At 43.4% G+C, this 17,881-nt stretch overlaps 1 protein-coding gene across 1 annotated transcript in view; it reads left to right on the forward strand.

The window, feature by feature from the left end:
* Nucleotides 1-17,881, forward strand: part of LOC142741862 (transcription factor ETV7-like) — an 89,698-nt gene that overhangs the window by 19,192 nt on the left and 52,625 nt on the right. The window contains exons 3-4 of the mRNA XM_075851189.1: nucleotides 13,029-13,154; nucleotides 14,817-14,963. Of these exons, the coding sequence (XP_075707304.1) occupies nucleotides 13,029-13,154; nucleotides 14,817-14,963 (273 nt within the window). The remainder of the gene's footprint in view (nucleotides 1-13,028; nucleotides 13,155-14,816; nucleotides 14,964-17,881) is intronic.

The following is a 17,881-nucleotide window of genomic DNA, read 5'->3' on the forward strand; positions in this document are numbered from 1 at the left end:
TTAACCAGCGATCGTTAGATCGCTTGCACGATATACTGCAATACTAATGTATTGCAGTATATCGCAATTCTGACAGTCTCCTATGAAGCCCTTATAAGAGTACAAAGATCGCGGACCTGGGGCGACTTCATCAGACTCCCAGGCAGCCGTGCCGTGCCAACCAACGGGGGGGGGGGGGCGTTGGGACGTTACAGGGGGTCGCCTTTACTGTTTTTTAGTAATTTTAATTCCACATTCGCTATTGAACACGGCATTTAACGGGTTAAACATGCGGGATCACGCTTGAACGGGATCCCGCTCGTTACCCGCAAGTGTCGGCTGTAACACACAGCCGACACACTCGCTCTATGGAGTGGTCTCAGCCCGTGAGCCCGCTCCATATACCCCCACCAGGCGTGCGCAGTATATATACGGCGGATGTCGGGAAGGGGTTAAGGTAACACAACAATGCTCAGGCAAGGGTCGAGAGGGCAGAGCCCCTTTTATAGTCCCAAAGCATTCTGGGCTAATTGCAGTGTTCTGCAACTGTGCGCGTACTGGCCCTTTAAGGCCGTGAATGCGCGGGCGTGCGCGCCCTACGAGAGACAGTGTCCGGACTACTCGCTCGTCCATCAGAGGGTGAGTCAGGATGACGGTCCGAAGCCATAGATGTTACAGTATCCCCCTCTTACGCTCCCTCTTACGCCCCCTCTTCTTGGGGCCAGAGCGGGAGAGAAACTTCTTCAGGGAGCAGGAGCATTGATGTTCTCCTCTTGCTCCCAGGACCTCTCCTCTGGATCAAATCCTCTCCAATCCACCAAATAAAACGTTCTTCCTCCTCCTACTCTCTTGGTGTCCAAGATCTCCCTCACCGCGAATGTCCCTGACGAGTCGCCAAGAGCCAATGCGGAACTAGGAGTCCTGTAGTAGCGGTTCAGGACCACAGGCTTCAGCAAGGAGACGTGGAAGGAGTTTGGGATCTTGAGGGTGGGAGGCAGACGAAGCTTGTAAGAGACAGGATTTATTTGCAGCAGAATCTCGGGGGGTCCGAGGAACCTGGGAGCAAACTTGCAAGATGGCACCCTTTTAGTCGGATATTCTTGTAAGACAGCCAGACCTTGGTACCTGGAAGAAACTGGGGAGGTTCTCAACTTCTAGTGTCTGCCTTTCTCTTCATGCGCTCGACCGCCAGCAGAATAGAAGATCGGGTCTGATGCCATATCTGCAGAGGGTCCCTGAAAGTAGAGTCAGCTGCAGGTACCTGGGACATAGTGGAAACAGGAAGAGGTATTCGTGGGTGTTGGCCATAGACAATGAAGAATGGGCTGGAGGTGGTGGACACACTAGTATGGTTTTTATTAAGAGAACTCAGCCCTAGGAAGTAGCTGCACCCAGTCATCATGCTGCCTGGAGATAAAGTGCCGTAGATAGTTCTCCATAATCTGATTAACCCTCTCGACTTGACCATTGGACTGGGGATGGTAGGCCGAGGAGAAGTCCAACTATACACCGAGGAGACCGCAGAGTGCTCTCTAGAACTTTGAGTTGAACTGAACCTCTCGATCCGAGACAATATGCAGAGGCAAGCCGTGCAGACGGAAGATGTGTTGGAAGAAGAGGCCGGCCAGTCGGGAAGCAGAAGGCAGACCAGTCAGTGTAATAAATTGAGCCATTTTGGAGAATCGATCCACCACCACCCAGACCATACTGCATCCAGCAGAGAGAGGCAGATCTGTGACAAAGTCCATTGCAATATGTTGCCAGGGCGCATCGGGCACAGGAAGTGGCTGGAGCAGACCAGCTGGTCTGGAGTGGGCAACTTTATTTGCTGCACATGCCGTGCAGGAAGAGACAAAATCTGGGACGTCTTTGGGCAGCGTGGGCCACCAGAACTGACGGGGCAATTAGGTCTCATCAGGACGATGAAGGATTGATGCTGACGTGAAGGCCTTCTTTAAGCTCTTGAATGCGGTCTCTGCTTTTGGAGTCCACACCTTGGCATTCATGCCCTTTTTGGTGAGGGTAGGGATTGGAGCTGTCAGTGAGGAGAAGTTCGGAATGAATAGCCGGCGTCTCCCAGGAGGGAGTTGCTGTCGGGAACTCGCTCGTCCATGGCCGCGGCCGTCAGAGGTTGTCAGGATGACGGTCCGCGGCCATAGATCTTACAGTATCCCCCCTCTTACGCCCCCTCTTCTTGGGGCCAGAGACGGAGATAAACTTCTTTACGAGGGCAGGAGCATTGATGTTCTCAGGAAAATGGTCCGCAGCCATAGACGTTACAGTCAGCTTGGGCCCCCTTACCCTACCCAACACCCCAAGACCTCTGCACGCACTTATGCCCAGCTGCCTTGCCCAACAGCCCCCATCGATACCCACACAATATAATGCCCCCCATAGCCGGCCCACACAGTATAATGCTCCCCATAGCTGCCCCTATACAGTATAATGCTCCCTGTAGCTGCCCCCATACAGTATAATACACCCATAGCTACCCCCATACAGTATAATACCCCCATAGCTGCCCTCATACAGTATAATGCCCCCCATAGCTGCCCCACACACAGTATAAAGCCCCGATAGCTGCCCCCACACAGTATAAGGTTTCCCATAGTTGCCCCCATACAATATAATGCCCCCGATAGTTGCCTCCATACAGTATAATGCCCCCATAACTGCCTACGCAGTATAATGCCCCCATTGCAGACCCCATAAAGTATAATGTCCCTCATAACTGCCCAACACAGTATAATGCCCTCATAGCTGCTCCACACAGTATAATACCCCGATTGCAGACCCCACACATTATTTATGCTCCCCATAGTTTCCCCCATACAGTATAATGCCGCCGTACAGTATAATGCCCCACATAACTGCCCAAAACAGTATAATTCCGCCCATAGCTGTCCCCCACACAGTATAATGCCCCCCATAGCTGCCCCATGAGTGACTTGGCCCAGACAGGCACGATGACATCACTAAATCGTGCCTGTCTGCGCCGAGCCGCAAGTGGCTCACGGCACAGTTAATGCTGGAGCAAGGAGCCGTCAACTCCTTGCTTTCTCATTAAATTTAACTGTATCTGAGGACGCATATACAGTTGGAACTGGGACCTCGTGAGTAGGTCACAACCCCTCGGTTGCAATGTTTTGTATCATGCAGTTTGCGGTGGGGAGAGGAGAGGGGGGCCCTGTAATTTAAAGCCCCACCCTCTCCTCTCTCCACCGCAAACACAGACAGCACAATAAAACACACATACATTACGGCCCCCTCTGCAGCTCACCTGCAGTCTTCCGTGCTCTTCCACACCGGCTCTTCCACACTGGTTGGAACGCCCCTCACGTGACGTCATGGTCACATGGTACACGTCTAAAGGAGCCCTGCCAGTAACCAGGAAGTTCCGGCATCACGGCACATATAGAATTAGCATTAGTGCGCTATGGGCCCCCCTGGTTTAGGGGCCCGGTCGCAAGTGCGACTGCTGTGACCCCTATAGCTACGCCTCTGCATCCACCTCAATTTACTGTACAATTTGTGTAGATGGGATTTTATTTTTTTCTACAATGTTTTGGGGGAAAAGGGAAAAAGTTTTTTTTCTTTGAACTGTTAATGTTTTTAATATAATTAATATATGGAAAAATGTATTTAACTTTTATTATTAGTCCCCCTAGGGGACTTCAACCAGCGATCGTTGTATCACTTGAATGATAAACTGCCATACTATTGTATATCTCAGTATATCGCCTGAGGCAGGGTTTAATAGGATCACAAAGGTGGCAGACCTGGGGACCTTCATTAGGCCAACAGGCTGCCATGACAACCATTGACACCCTGCAATCGCATCACGGGGGGGAAGCAGGATCCTTCTTGTTGCAGTGAAGTGTCGGCTGTTTCATACAGCTGACACACGCAAGTTATTTGCGGGCTCGTGAGCCCGCTCTATACTTTCCCTCCCGGCCTCCACAGTATATATATGGCAGATGTCGGGAAGGGGTTCAAAACCTCATTTACATGTACTGGAAAAAAAATCAACACTGAAAAACAAGTATGCTGTTGATTTTCAAATCCACGGCATTCCTACGTTATGGGTTATGACCGCAGATATCGTCCATTTAATGTATCAGGTGAATTCCACTGTACAATCCATTTAAGAAGTGAAAGTTTTGCAAAATCACTGTGATTTCAGCTGCGGATTTGTGGCAGGATATGAGGGTGAATTTTTCCACTGCATGTGAACTCAGCCTAAGGGCTTGTCCGAATGTAGCGGAATTGCTGCTAATTTCTCGTCCAGAATTGAGGAATGAAAAAACGCAGCAGAATACAGTAGCAGCAAAGTGGATGAGATTGAACAAATAATGAGCGGAAAAAACGCTCAGAAATGGACCCTGCGGTGCAGAATTTTATTCCAGAGCATGTCAATTGTTTTTGCATAATCGCTCCGTATTTTCTGCGGGTTTTCTTGAATTCAATGGGGAGGTAAAACCCTGCCACAAATAACAGTAAAAAAAACACCATGCTTACCTAGGAGTCTGTGTTTCTTCCACCAAGCAGGCCTCCTGGGATGACGCTTTATCCTATATGACCGCTGCTGCAGCCAATCACAGGCTGTAGCAGCGGACTCATGGATGAAACGTCATCACAGGAGGCCGGCCTGGATGACGTCAGAGGGTCGGCCTCCTGGGATGACGCTTCAACCCATGTGACCACCACTACAGCTAATTACAGGCTGCAGCAGTCTCGTGGGATGAAACTTATTTAGTATGTTTTCCATTACTTAGAGTCCATCTTGTTTCACCAAATTTTCCATAAATCAAGTACAAGTGATGATACATTTTGTAAGGCCTGGTTCACATCTGCGTCGGAGGCTTTGTTAGGGGTCTCCGTCGTAGATCCGGCTGAGATCACCGGAGATCAGCATGCTGCGCTATTGTCTCTGGTAAAACCACAGACACACCGACGGAAAGCCGGCGGAACCCATTAAAGTCAATGGGTTCTGTCGGCCGCTGGCGGTTTCCGTTTTGCAATGGAAACATTGCTTCTGGCATTACAGAATGTCACAATGCACATGTGAACATAGCCTTAGATATCTTTTATAGCAAAATGCCTCTTTCTCCACCTACACCAACTTTTCTCTTCGTCCAGCCTCTTAAAACCAATCTCTCACTTTTAATCCACTGCTAATATCTGTCGATTTTCGGCTTCACTGGGGGATCAGGCTACAACTTCTGCCCATAGAAGTCTAAGAAGAGGAGAGGGGGTGGAGGAGGGCCATAGGTTCTTAATCTCAGCCTGTGCCTAACAGGAGAGCCTGAGTAAGGCCTCATGCACACGACCGTATTTTTGTCCACCCATAAATACTGGCGTAAATACGGGTCCTTGGTCACACGTATTCGACCCGCATTGCACCAGTATTTACGGACCCGTGCCCGTAAATACGGGTCCGGTGTCACCTGTACTCCACCCGTATTTACGGGCATGTTTGTGGCTGCAAAATTGCACTGCACTAATCGGCAGCCCTTCTCTCTATCAGTGCAGGATAAAGAGAAGGGACAGACCTTTCCGTAATAAAAGTAAAAGAAATTCATACTTACCCGGCCGTTGTCTTGGTGACGCGTCCCTCTCCTGACATCCAGTCCGACCTCCCTGGATGACGCGGCAGTCTATGTGACCGCTGCAGCCAGTGATTGGCCTATGATTGTCTGCAGCGGTCACATGGGCTGTAACGTTATCCCACGAGGCCAGACTGGAGGAAGAAGCAGGGAGTTCTGGGTAAGTATGAACGTCTTTTTTAATTTTTACAGCTTTATCTATATTCTGATCGGTAGCCACTGTCCAGGGTGCTGAAACAGTTACTGCCGATCGTTTAACTCTTTCAGCACCCTGGACAGTGACCATTTACTGAGGTCGCCTAGCAACGCTCCCGTAATTATGGGTGCACACACGTAGTCACCCGTAATTACAGGAGCCCCATAGACTTCTATGGGCTGCCCGTGCCATAATTACGGCCGGAAATAGGACATGTTCTATCTTTTTCAACGACACGAGCACCTTCCCTTAAGCATACGGGGAGGTACCTGTGGCGGAACGGGTGACGGTTACAGGCATTGTACCCAGATAAAGGTTAAGCCTGCCGCAAACCGTCGCACTCTCGCCATCCGGGTGCCATAGCTTAGATGGCGCCCGGTGCTAGATGGGGATATGTCCCCTAAAACTGCATTACGTTATGTTTGATAACCAGTTGTTTTATATTGTATTGTATTCAGTGCTGCTTCACTGTCCTCCCCCTCTAGGGTTAATCTTATACTGAAGGAGAATGAGTCACAGGCTGAGAGCGGGAATATGTGTAATGTAAATAAGAAAAAGGAGGGGGCCTGTTTCCTAAGTGAGGGATATAGTGGTGGTGGATGAGTTCTCAGTTTAGTTGCAGCCCAGGAGAGGATGAGATAGCAGTGTGAGCTGCAGGCAGGGGCTGTCTACCTCAGAGATGGTACCTGACCTAGGGACAGTAATAGAGGACAAGTGCTGGAGTCCCATCTAACTAAGGAGGATCTAGAGACACCCCAAAGGATGAAAGGTACAGTGAAGAGACCCCATAGTGAGGTAGCCTGTCCCATCCAGCCCAGAGGGGAGAAGCAGCGATGCATTGGTTCTGTGTGTGTCTGTCCCTGTTAATAAACGCGCCGCTGTGGCTTGTCCCCTGTTAATCTGTGTCGCCTGAATCTATCGCCCACATTCTCTTGGCGTAAACCGACCCCCACTGACGCGGTTTCGCCACAGTACCCGTGGCCAATAAAAGTCTATGGGCCCGTAATTACGGGAGTTTTTATGGTCGTGTGCATGAGGCCTAAGAGAAAGGTAAAGACACACAGTTACAGTATTGGTGCTTGGGAGTGGTTTTAGTGCCCGACTTGGCTTCTCTGTTTCTAGAGCTGCAGCTCTGTGAGAACCATGTAGCATAAGTGTGATCTCAGATGCATTTTTGCATTCTCTAGTGGTCTCTCAATTTTACTAAGCAAAGCTTAAAATATTAAATAAATTACATTAAAGTACTCCCAAGGCTATGATCATACACTGTGCTGCAGCTATTAAAACCCCAGTAAGAGGACATGGCGTTTACCCTCTGGTGTACATGTACCAGGAGTTGAGAAGCTAGGCTCTAGATGACAGCATGTAGGACATTTAGCATGGCCGGAGAGTGTTTGTATAGTGAATAAGGGTCTACACTACGAAAGTGGACATATTTTTATTGTACCCACCCTCCTTTGTATGCCCTTCTGTTTTTGTAACTCTAGACAACTCACCATTCTAATTTTATTTCAGGAATACATCCATCTCTGTGGAGCAGGGATGATATTATTCAGTGGTTACGATGGGCAGAGGAAGAATATTCACTAAAGAAAACAGATGACAGCAAGTTTGTAATGAATGGAAGAACGCTGTGTATTCTTACAAAGTTTGATTTTAAAGCTCGTTCTCCTAGTTCAGGTACAGAACTTTTCACTGTTTACATTCGTAATATTCGTAATATTAATAGAGATATGCTTTTGACAATATATAATTAATTTCCTTTCTGTATTAATGTGAGTTTCACATTTTTATCTAGAAATCAAATAAGCTGTTATGGAATAATTTTAATTTATTCCACTTAAGCAAGAGAAAGTAGTTAAGAAATACAAAAAAAATCTCCAAATTAGTCACCCTATGCTCATGCAGGCACTATGTATGTGCACTTTATACACAATCTAAAGTAATTATGTTACCAAGACTAAAAGTACACTTCATAGTGTGAAACATGTCCGCCTACCAGAACCCTTCATAGCTCAAGCCGGTCAAAGTTTTAATGATAATCTTCAACGATACAAAAAATTATTATGAATGTTAATGATAATCGTTATGTATATTCTACTAAAAACAATCATGTCTGACCAATGTAAATTCCCCCCACCAGTAATTGTTCGTGCTTTAAAATTATTTGATCATATAATTTATGTTACCATCATCTGCATCTGATAAAAATTGATATGGCCTTGTGGGAAAGTAGTTTAGTATAGTTTCTACAGGGCACATATCAGGCAACTCACCTCTCCCTACACTCCTGGCGAGCAGCGGCACGGCAGCGTCCGTTACGGCTGAAATTACGGTGCTGTTTTCAGGAGAAAACAGCACCGTAATTTCAGCCGTAATGGCATGTGCAGGCGTCTTTCGCTGCGCCCATTACGGATGAAATTGAAGCTGTTTTTCCATGGAGTCAATGGAAGATGGGTCCAATTACGTCTCAAGAAGTGACAGGCACTTCTTTGACGCGGGCGTCTTTTTTACGCGCCGCCTTTTGACAGCGTAAAAAAAATGACCGTCGGCACAGAACATCAAATGAATGGGCAGATGTTTGCCGACGCTTTTGAGACGCATTTTCGGATGTAATTCGAGGCTAAAATGCCCGAATTACGTCCGTAAATAGGGTGTGTGAACCCAGCCGGAGTCTTTCTGGCAATACTGTCTGGCCGCTGTCATACCTTTAGAACAAAGTCTACAGGCCCCATTCAAGATGGTGCCAGCTCAACTGCCTGGAAGAGACCATACGGTCCACACTTCAAGACTCTTCGGAGCCCAGCCACTCATTCCTAGAGGGCTCTTCTGTTAGACACAGGCAGAAATTAGGAGCCTCTGACTTTACAAATCTGCTACAGCAATCCCATGCCCTACTTGAGATGGAGCTGAACAAGACCTCAGCTAAAATTACTCATGACCTCATTAAAGAAATTAGGGAGCTGGGCACCCGCACAGATCTCCTAGAACAGTGCATGGATGAAATGGTGTGTCCCACTCCTCACTCCAGTATGACCTGCTGGAAGACTGGGATGACAATTTGCAACTCCAGAACAAGCTAGAGGATTTTGAGAATATAGCCTGCCGGGACAATGTTTGTATAAGTGAACTATCCGAGCACATCGTGGACCTGCAAGCCACAATTACGGCGCTATTGCAGGAACTTTCCCTTAAAATCTCAGCAGAGCGCCTTGAAATGGATAGGGTTCTTCAAGTCTTGATGGCTAAGTAAGTTGAGGGACCCTCCGTGACATCATCACAAAGTTACATTTCTACTGCACCAGGTAGGAATTGATGTTGGCGGCCCATACTGCCACTTCCCTGACTTTTCACGTACCAACTAATTTCTGACCTGGCACCTTTTACCATAGCCAAGGAACGTGCTTTAAAGCCCGACTTAGAAATTCTGCCGAGGAAGAACATCATGTACCGATGAATCTTCCCCTTTAAATTTACATTTATCTCCAATGACAAGGTTCGCACTGTCCTTTACCTTAAAGGGGTGAAAAAATGCTTATCACAGCTTTGTTTGGAAGGCACCACATCCAGCCTATCACCTCCTCCAGATGACCTATCCCAGAGCAGACCCAGTACCTCACAGCTTACATTCCCTACCAGCCCAGCACGCAGCTATAAACGCTCAACCTCATTCCAGCATGTGCCTTGACTTCTTGCTGGACTTTCCACATTGTGCAGCTAAATGTAATCAGCTACTCTAGATTAGTATCACATACATTTTTTTGCTTCTCATTTGCAACATACGCCTCTTATGCTGTTGCTGATTGACATTACGAGTAATTTTTATTGATTTTCAGTTTTTTCCTCCCCAACCCCCTCTTTTTTCTTTTTTTTTTTAGTAATTTATTCTTATTGTTATCTTTTTGCTTATACTTGCATATTGATATGTAGGCTAATACCTGTATAATGTTTTCAATGTGTTCACAGTCATTCTACATCATGATGTTTCTTTAGGCTTCTGTCCCCCTGTTCCTTTACCCCCTCCGTTGGTCACACCAGATAAACTTTATATTGCGCCCTTCAATTCTACAATTGCAGAGTGTTCTCTATTCCTCACCACTGCAGTGCAATGTCGTCCCTCTTTCACCACACTTATCATTCACGGAAACCCTACACCACATGGGTCGCTGATGATCCTATACTGATCGATAGTTTAATGCTGCTTTCCTCACGCCCTTAACTTTAGTATTGCACAGCGTGCAAGGCTAAAACTCACCGCACAAGAAATCCAAAAGATTCCATTATTACCATATTATCCATGTTGATGTGGTTTGCTTACAAGAGACTCATTTCTCCACATCCTCTCGCGCCTAACCATATAGCCCATGCAGTACCTGGCTATTCCCCTACCTGTTTTAGAGGCTGTACTTCCACTTGTGATGTTGTGTATACATGGAGGACTTACACCACAGTAGCAAATTTTAGTACCAAGATATACTACCTCATTTGTACTGTGACAGGCTAAGATTTGAGAAAAATTCAATTTGGGAAGTCCGTCTCAATAAAAATATTAAAGGGGATTCCTATGCTAAGCAGAAGCTTGTCGGCATCCTATTTGTAGCCACAAAGCTGATGATAGCAAGCTCCTGAAAGCAACCTGTCCTCTTCTTATGAGAGATTTGTTCTCGAATGCAATATTACATGATTAACCCCTTATTGACCGGCCTATTTTAGACCTTAATGACCAAACTATTTTTTAAGTTTTTACATCGTCTCATTCAAAGAGCTATAACTTTTTTTATTTTTGCATAGCTGTCTAAGGCCTAAGGCCTTGTTTTTTGCGGGACAAATTGTAATTTTTAATAGCACCTTTTTGGGGTACATAGAATTAAAGGCAGGATTAAAAGAAAACAGCAATTTTTGCATTGTTTTTTTATTTCAGTTTTTGGGAGGTTCACTGTGCGGGTTAAATGATGTAATAACTTTATAGTTGGGGTTGTTACGGACGCGGCGATACCAAATATGTGTAACTTTTTTTACTTTATTTTGTTTTTTAATAATAAAGCATTTTGTAAGGGGAATAAGTGGGTTTTTAATTTTTTTCTTCACTTTTTTGTTTTTACTTTTTATTAAACTTTTTTTTACTTTTTTACTAGTCCCACTAGGGGACTTCACTATGCGATCCTTCGATCACATTTATAATACACTGCAATACTTCTATATTGCAGTGTATTATGCCTGTCCGTGTAAAACGGACAGGCATCTGCTAGGCCGTGCCTCTGGCATGACCTAACAGGCATATACTACATGCAGACCTGGGGGCCCTTATTAGGCCCCTCGGCTGCCATAGAAGACACCGGCACTCTGCGATCACACTCAGGGTGCCGGTGGGATGAGAGGGAGCTCCCTCCCTCTCTTCAAAACCACTCAGTCACCCTACAGTCCTTCCTGAAGATATGGGACCCATAAATAGCCTACATGTCCCCTCCTTGAGAGGCCTAAATTATCTCTCACCCCTAGGAGTCCCATTAATCACCCTACCGGATCATGACTCTCCTTTAGACCGAGCATATTTTGATAACTTGCCCACCGATACCCTCCCCTAGCCCTGTCTGTCCATGTTCCGCTTTCTAGTTATCTGTGGGCCACCAGTTACAGTTTTACTATGTCTCCACTTGTGTAGCAATTGTCTTTTGTCTTCTACGTATATGCAATGCAGTTACGATCTTCTGTAACAAAAGAGATGCCACTTTGTATTTGCTTGTATTAATGTTGTTTATTTAGAAATGTAATAAAAACAATGTTTTAAAAAAATAAATCTTATGGTCAAATGCAAAGGCATAATGTCTCCCATGATACAAAAAGATATTCCTGGTAAATATATATTTGTGTATGTTCCTTTTCCAATTAACATGCTCACAAAAGCATTTGAATACTTATCGTATCGGAAAATAATTCCATTTATAGCTCGTTTTACTTCTTCCTATATTCTCATTGTCTTCTGTCAGAGGTATGTTGAGTTGTGAAGATACACTCACAAAACAGCAGTATATCTAGCAATAAACTAAATGGGTGACATTAGTCAGGTATGCCATTACATTATGACTGGCTTTTGACTACTTATGTCCAAACATTTAAAATCCATTGAGATAGCAGGAAAAGGTAGATGTCAAAATTCTAAGACTGTTTAAAGCCTTAACAGAACAGGGCAGATCCTTATATTTAGCTTGTATATTCTCTGTGCATTGCATAACTACCAGTGATTTAATAGCTTTAATTTGGTGAACCTCAAAAACATTGGAAGCGGTTCTCGTAGGCAGGAAGGTATAATAAGAGCATGGCCTCAAATTTCTCTACCGCCATCATGGAAATATTCGGAGCTATGACTATAACGCTAGATTCACACGAGCGTAGGATATCTCGAACGTGAAAAACTGCCATTTTTCACGACCGGGGTGCATCTGTGCTGCACCCCTGTGGGACGCGTTATCACGCATCCCCCATAGACTAGAGCCTATGGAGGGATGCGTGAAGCACAAAAAAATTGGACATGTCCTATTTTTCATGGACCCTTCACAAGCTCTGTTGAAACAACGGTCGTGTGAACGGCCCCATTGAATTACATAGGTTTGTTTAGACGGCCGCCACACTGACTTATTCAACGTTCATGTGAATAAGGCCTAAAGTGTCTAAGTGGCTAAGAAATGACAAAGCGTGTCAAGATTTATTAAGTAATGTCTGGTATGGTGGCACAACACATATATAGGTGGTCCACCTTAAGATTTAAAACATTTAAAGTTGTGACACAAAGAGGATTGGAGGTCAGAGGGCTACATCTGGCTGAGCAGGTCTGATGTCGAACTATAAGAGACGTTGACATAACAGGAGTAATGTAGCTGTGGGTGCAGAGGTTGCAGTTGCAGCCAAGCAATGGTGCTATATCTACGTAAGATACTTCTACAGAATTATATCAATTACGTGATATTTGGAAGTGCCAGATTTTGCATCTGGGCTCAACAGGGTTTTCCAACAATCGAAAGACTCCCTAAAGCAGACTAAAATTGTTTGATGACATTTTAACCATGGTGACGTCATTATGGACGACATGTCAATGTGCTAGGACATAAACATTGGAGTAGTTGGGAATAACAAGGATAAATGTTGGAAAACCTCTTTCATGCTACGTTTCTGTATCACATATTTAATCATGTACTTTGGACTGTAAAAAAGACAGTAACACAAACTAATACCTTTCTTCTTTTTTACAGGTGATGTTTTGTTTGAATTACTACAATGCATTAAGAATCACAGACAGGGGTTAGTAAGGTATTCTTTTTTCAGCCAGTGTATAAGAAAAAGTCACCATCCGCATCTACAGAGCTGCATAAATACAAGTGAGATATTCATTGTACACTGTATCTGTGTACTGGCTGTATGCTCATATGTACTTATTATATTGTACTTATTATATTTATATTCATAAATTAATTTGTGTCAATTCTTAGTGTCGCTGTTTCTGGAAAATAGGCAGACCCTTTTTTCTCATTTTGGACAACTCGTTTAAGCTGGCCATTTTCAGCAGATCACATGCATTTTAACTAAATAAATGACATCAGTTAAATGGATTTCATTGTTTATTTATCTTCTGGCATCCCAGTTAGAGAAATTACCCACTTCTGTACCCATTTGTCGATGATTAGCATCTTGCTTGAGTATTTGCATAGTTCAGAATATCTGAGCACATATAGGGTCAGTTCACACGTTGCGTAAATACTGCAGATTTTCCGCAAAGGAATTCGGAGGTAAAACCCGCAACAAATAGCAGTTATTGCGTTTTTTTTGCGTCGGAATCACAGAGATTCCGCTGCAAAGAACTCAACTCACAATTAAAAAAAAAAATCTTATACTTACACAGAAGTCTGTGTTTCTTCCTCCAGGCCAACCTCGTGCGATGCCGTTTCAACCCATATGACCGGTGCAGCAAATCACAGGCTGTAGCGGCGGTCACATGGGAAAAAAAGTAGCATGCTCTTTGTTGCCGTGGTTACGCATCTCACCTCAATGGGAGGCAGAGAAAGCGTTTTTCACTGCATTTTTTGCCATCAGCGCTCAATGGCCGTGGCGAAAAACGCAGCGTAACACGCCATGAAGATTGCGGCAAGAAATTACAGACAGGTCAAAATCTGCCTCAAAATTCCTGAAGGAATTTTGAGGCAGATTTTTCTGCCTGTAAAAACAATACGTGTGAACAGGGCCTTAGACATTTTCATTTCAGGATTTCATCATTGTAATGTTTTGTATGTTATAAATGTCAAGCCAGGAGTACAGATGATGCAATCTTTAGAAATTATTTTGTTTTTCCAGAGTGTCTGCAAATTTTTTGTCTGTCCATGATTTTTGGCTAAGTTGTTTAGAAAATAAAAAAAAAGGGGTTGGTGACCCTGGTTACAATATATACTTCTGGATATGTGTTACCTGTTAGTATTACCTTTTAATATTCTGCTGCTACTATTAATTGTAATTCAATATTTAAACCAATTGATAGATATCTGAAGTTAGTATCAAATACAATAAAAACATTGGTAAGTCTTATGTGTCTAGTTGAAGTTAGACAACCAAATGTAAAATATGATGTTTTCACTGAAAGTACATTCTTATCAACATTTAAATCGCAAATTACAGGGCACTTAAAGCTCTACCCATCCTGCCTGGGAACACTACCAAAATCGTTAACCGCCCCAAAAAATCTTCAGGAAAACCCCTTTAAATGCAGATTAGAATAAACCTTGTCCCCTTTATGGTCCGGTTTGCAGGACAGTCCCACAAACATAAGGACATTTAGCAAGTATGCAAATAAAATCTCTATAGTTATTTTAGGCAATGAAGGTGTCTGTGATATGAGTCTCAACTTCCATATAAGTATTATTAAAGAGGAAAATAAAAAAGAGTAATTAAAAGCTATGGGTGATACATGATTATTGCTTGAACTCCAATATACAAATATGAATAAATATTGCATAAAAACAACCTAATCATATATTGACTTGTGTGTTTAGAAACAGAGAATTCTCAATTATCTGCAAAACCAGCTACAGAGGATAATGTCCAAGATGTACCTCTCAATCTTTTCCGAAGGACACAAGGAACACAAAATAATGAAAGCTCTGCAGAACACATTGACTATATGGATGGAAAAATAAAGGGTAAATCTGAAAATAGAGAATGCCAAAAACGTTTTAAAATAGCTCAAAGCAGTCAATGGAAGATGTGGAGAGGCTTCAAGTAGGTCATTACTGAAATTAATGTCAGGAAGTCTCAAAACAAGTCTTCCTATGATACTTTATCTTACATATGTCCAGTTCTGATAATCTCCAGAAACATTTAACCCCTTAAGGACGCAGCCTAGTTTTGGCCTTAAGGCTCAGAGCCCATTTTTCAAATCTGACATATTTCACTTTATGTGGTAATAACGTCGGAATGCTTAAACCTACCCAAGCGATTCTGAGATTGTTTTCTCGTGACACATTGGGCTTCATGATCGTGGTAAAATTTGGTCGATATATTCAGTGTTTATTGGTGAAAAATTGCAAAATGTAGAGAAAATTTTGAAAAAATTGCATTTTTCAGAATTAAAATGCATCTGCTTGTAAAACAGACGGTTATACCACCCAAAATAGTTACTAGTTCACATTTCCCATATGTCTACTTTAGATTGGCATCATTTTTTGAACATTATTTTATTTTTCTTGGACGTTACAAGGCTTAGACCATAAACAGCAATTTCTCATATTTTTAAGAAAATTTCAAAAGCCTTTTTTTTAAGGTACCTCTTGAGTTCTGAAGTGGCTTTGTGGGGCCTATGTATTAGAAACCCTGATAAAACACCCCATTTTAAAAACTAGACCCCTCAAAGTATTCAAAACAGCAGTTAGAAAGTTTTTTAACCCTTCAGGCATTTCACAGGAATTAAAGCAAAGTGGAGGTGAAATTTGCAAATTTAATTTTTCTTGCTGAATTTCAATTTTATTCATTTTTTTTTCTGTAACACAGAAGGTTTTACCAGAGAAACACTACTAAATATGTATTGTCCAGATTCTGCAGTTTTTAGAAATGTCCCACATGTGGCCCTACTGCGCTCGTGGACTAAAACACAAGCCCTAGAAGCAAAGGAGCACCTAGTGCATTTTGAGTCCTCTTTTTTTATTAGATTATATTTTAGGCAGCATGCCAGGTTTGAAGAGGTGTTGAGGTGTCAAAACAGTAGAAATCCCCCAATAGTGACCCCATTTTGGAAACTACACCCCTCAAGGAATTAATTTAGGGTTGTTGTTACAATTTTGACTGCACGGTTATTTCACAGCACGTATTTGAATTGGGCTCTGAAATGAAAAAAATGTCATTTTTTCAAATAAAATGTCATTTGTGATCAAAATTTCTTATTTTCACAGGGAACAAAATACCCCATTTTGTTGCCCAATTTGTCCTTAGTGTGGCAATACCCCATTTGTGGTGATAAACTGCCGTTTGGGCCCATGGGAGGGCTCAGAAGGAAAGGAGCGCTATATGTTTGTTGGAGTCCAGATTTTGTTGGATTGGTTTTCGGGTGCCATGTCGCATTTGCAGAGCCTCAGAGGTATCAAAGCAATGGAAACCCACCAAAAGTGACCCCATTTTGGAAACTACACCCCTCAAGGAATTCATTTATGGTTGTTGTTAGCATTTTGACCACACAGTTTTTTCACAGCACCTATTTCAATTGGGCTGTGACATTAAAAAAATGACATTTTTTCCAATAAGATGTAATTTTTTACCAAAATTTCTTATTTTCACAGGGAACAAAATACTCAATTTTGTTGCCCAATTTCTCCTGAGTGCATCAATACCCCATTTGTGGCAATAAACTGCCGTTTGGGCCCATGGGAGGCCTCAGAAGGGAAGGAGCGCTGTGTGTTCTTTGGGGTACAGATTTTGCTGGTTTGGTTTTCGGGTGCCATGTCGCATTTGCAGAGCCCCAGAGGTATCAAAGCAATGGAAACCCACCAGAAGTGACCCCATTTTGGAAACTACACCCTTCAAGGAATTCATTTATGGGTAATGTGACCATTTAGACTCCATAGTTTCTTCACAGAACTTATTTGAATTGGGCTGGGAATTTAAAAAATATATATTTTTTCCAATAATATGTAATTTTAGCTCAAAAATTCTTATTTTCACAAGAAATAAAATACTCCATTTTGTTGCCCAATTTGTCCTGAGTGCGGCAATACCCCATTTGTGGTGATAAACTGCCGTTTGGGCCCATGGGAGGGCTCAGAAGGAAAGGAGTGCTGTGTGTTCTTTGGAGTACAGATTTTGCTGGATTGGTTTTCGGGTGCCATGTCGCATTTGCAGAGCCCCAGAGGTATCAAAGCAATAGAAACCCACCACAAATGACCCCATTTTGGAAACTACACCCCTCAAGGAATTCATTTATGGGTGTTGTGACCATTTTGACCCCATAGTTTTTTCACAGAACTTATTTGAATTGGGCTGGGAATGAAAACAAAATTATTTTTTTCAAATAATATGTAGTTTTGGCTGAAAATTTCTTATTTTCACAAGAAACAAAATACCCCATTCTGTTGCGCAATTTGTTCTGAGTGCCGCAATACCCCATTTGTTGTGATAAACTGCCGTTTGGGCCCATGGGAGGGCTCAGAAGGAAAGGACCACCATTTGGCCTACTGGGGATTTTCTAGTGCGAAGTCATGTATGCAGAAGCCCCTGAGGTACCAGTACAGTTGAAACCCGCAAGAAGTGACCCCGTTTTAAAAACTACACCCTTAAGGCATTCATCTAGAGGTGTAGTGAGCATTTTGACCGGAGACCTACACCCCATAAACTGTAATGTGGGTTCTCCCGGGTATGGCAATACCCTACATGTGGCTGTTATCAGCTGCCTGGACACACAGCAGGGCCCAGAGGGGAAAGACGAGGGGGGATAAGCTGTGCGGAGTGCATCAGGGTAAGTAAAATTGGGGTAAATTATAAACCAAGGGATGTATGATAAATTTTAAAACACTTTCATACAGAGCTCTGGTTATTCGGGACACGTGTCACATTGATATATTGTGTCATCCAT

This window comes from Rhinoderma darwinii, chromosome 2, assembly GCF_050947455.1.
Source record: "Rhinoderma darwinii isolate aRhiDar2 chromosome 2, aRhiDar2.hap1, whole genome shotgun sequence".
Taxonomy (NCBI): domain Eukaryota; kingdom Metazoa; phylum Chordata; class Amphibia; order Anura; family Rhinodermatidae; genus Rhinoderma; species Rhinoderma darwinii.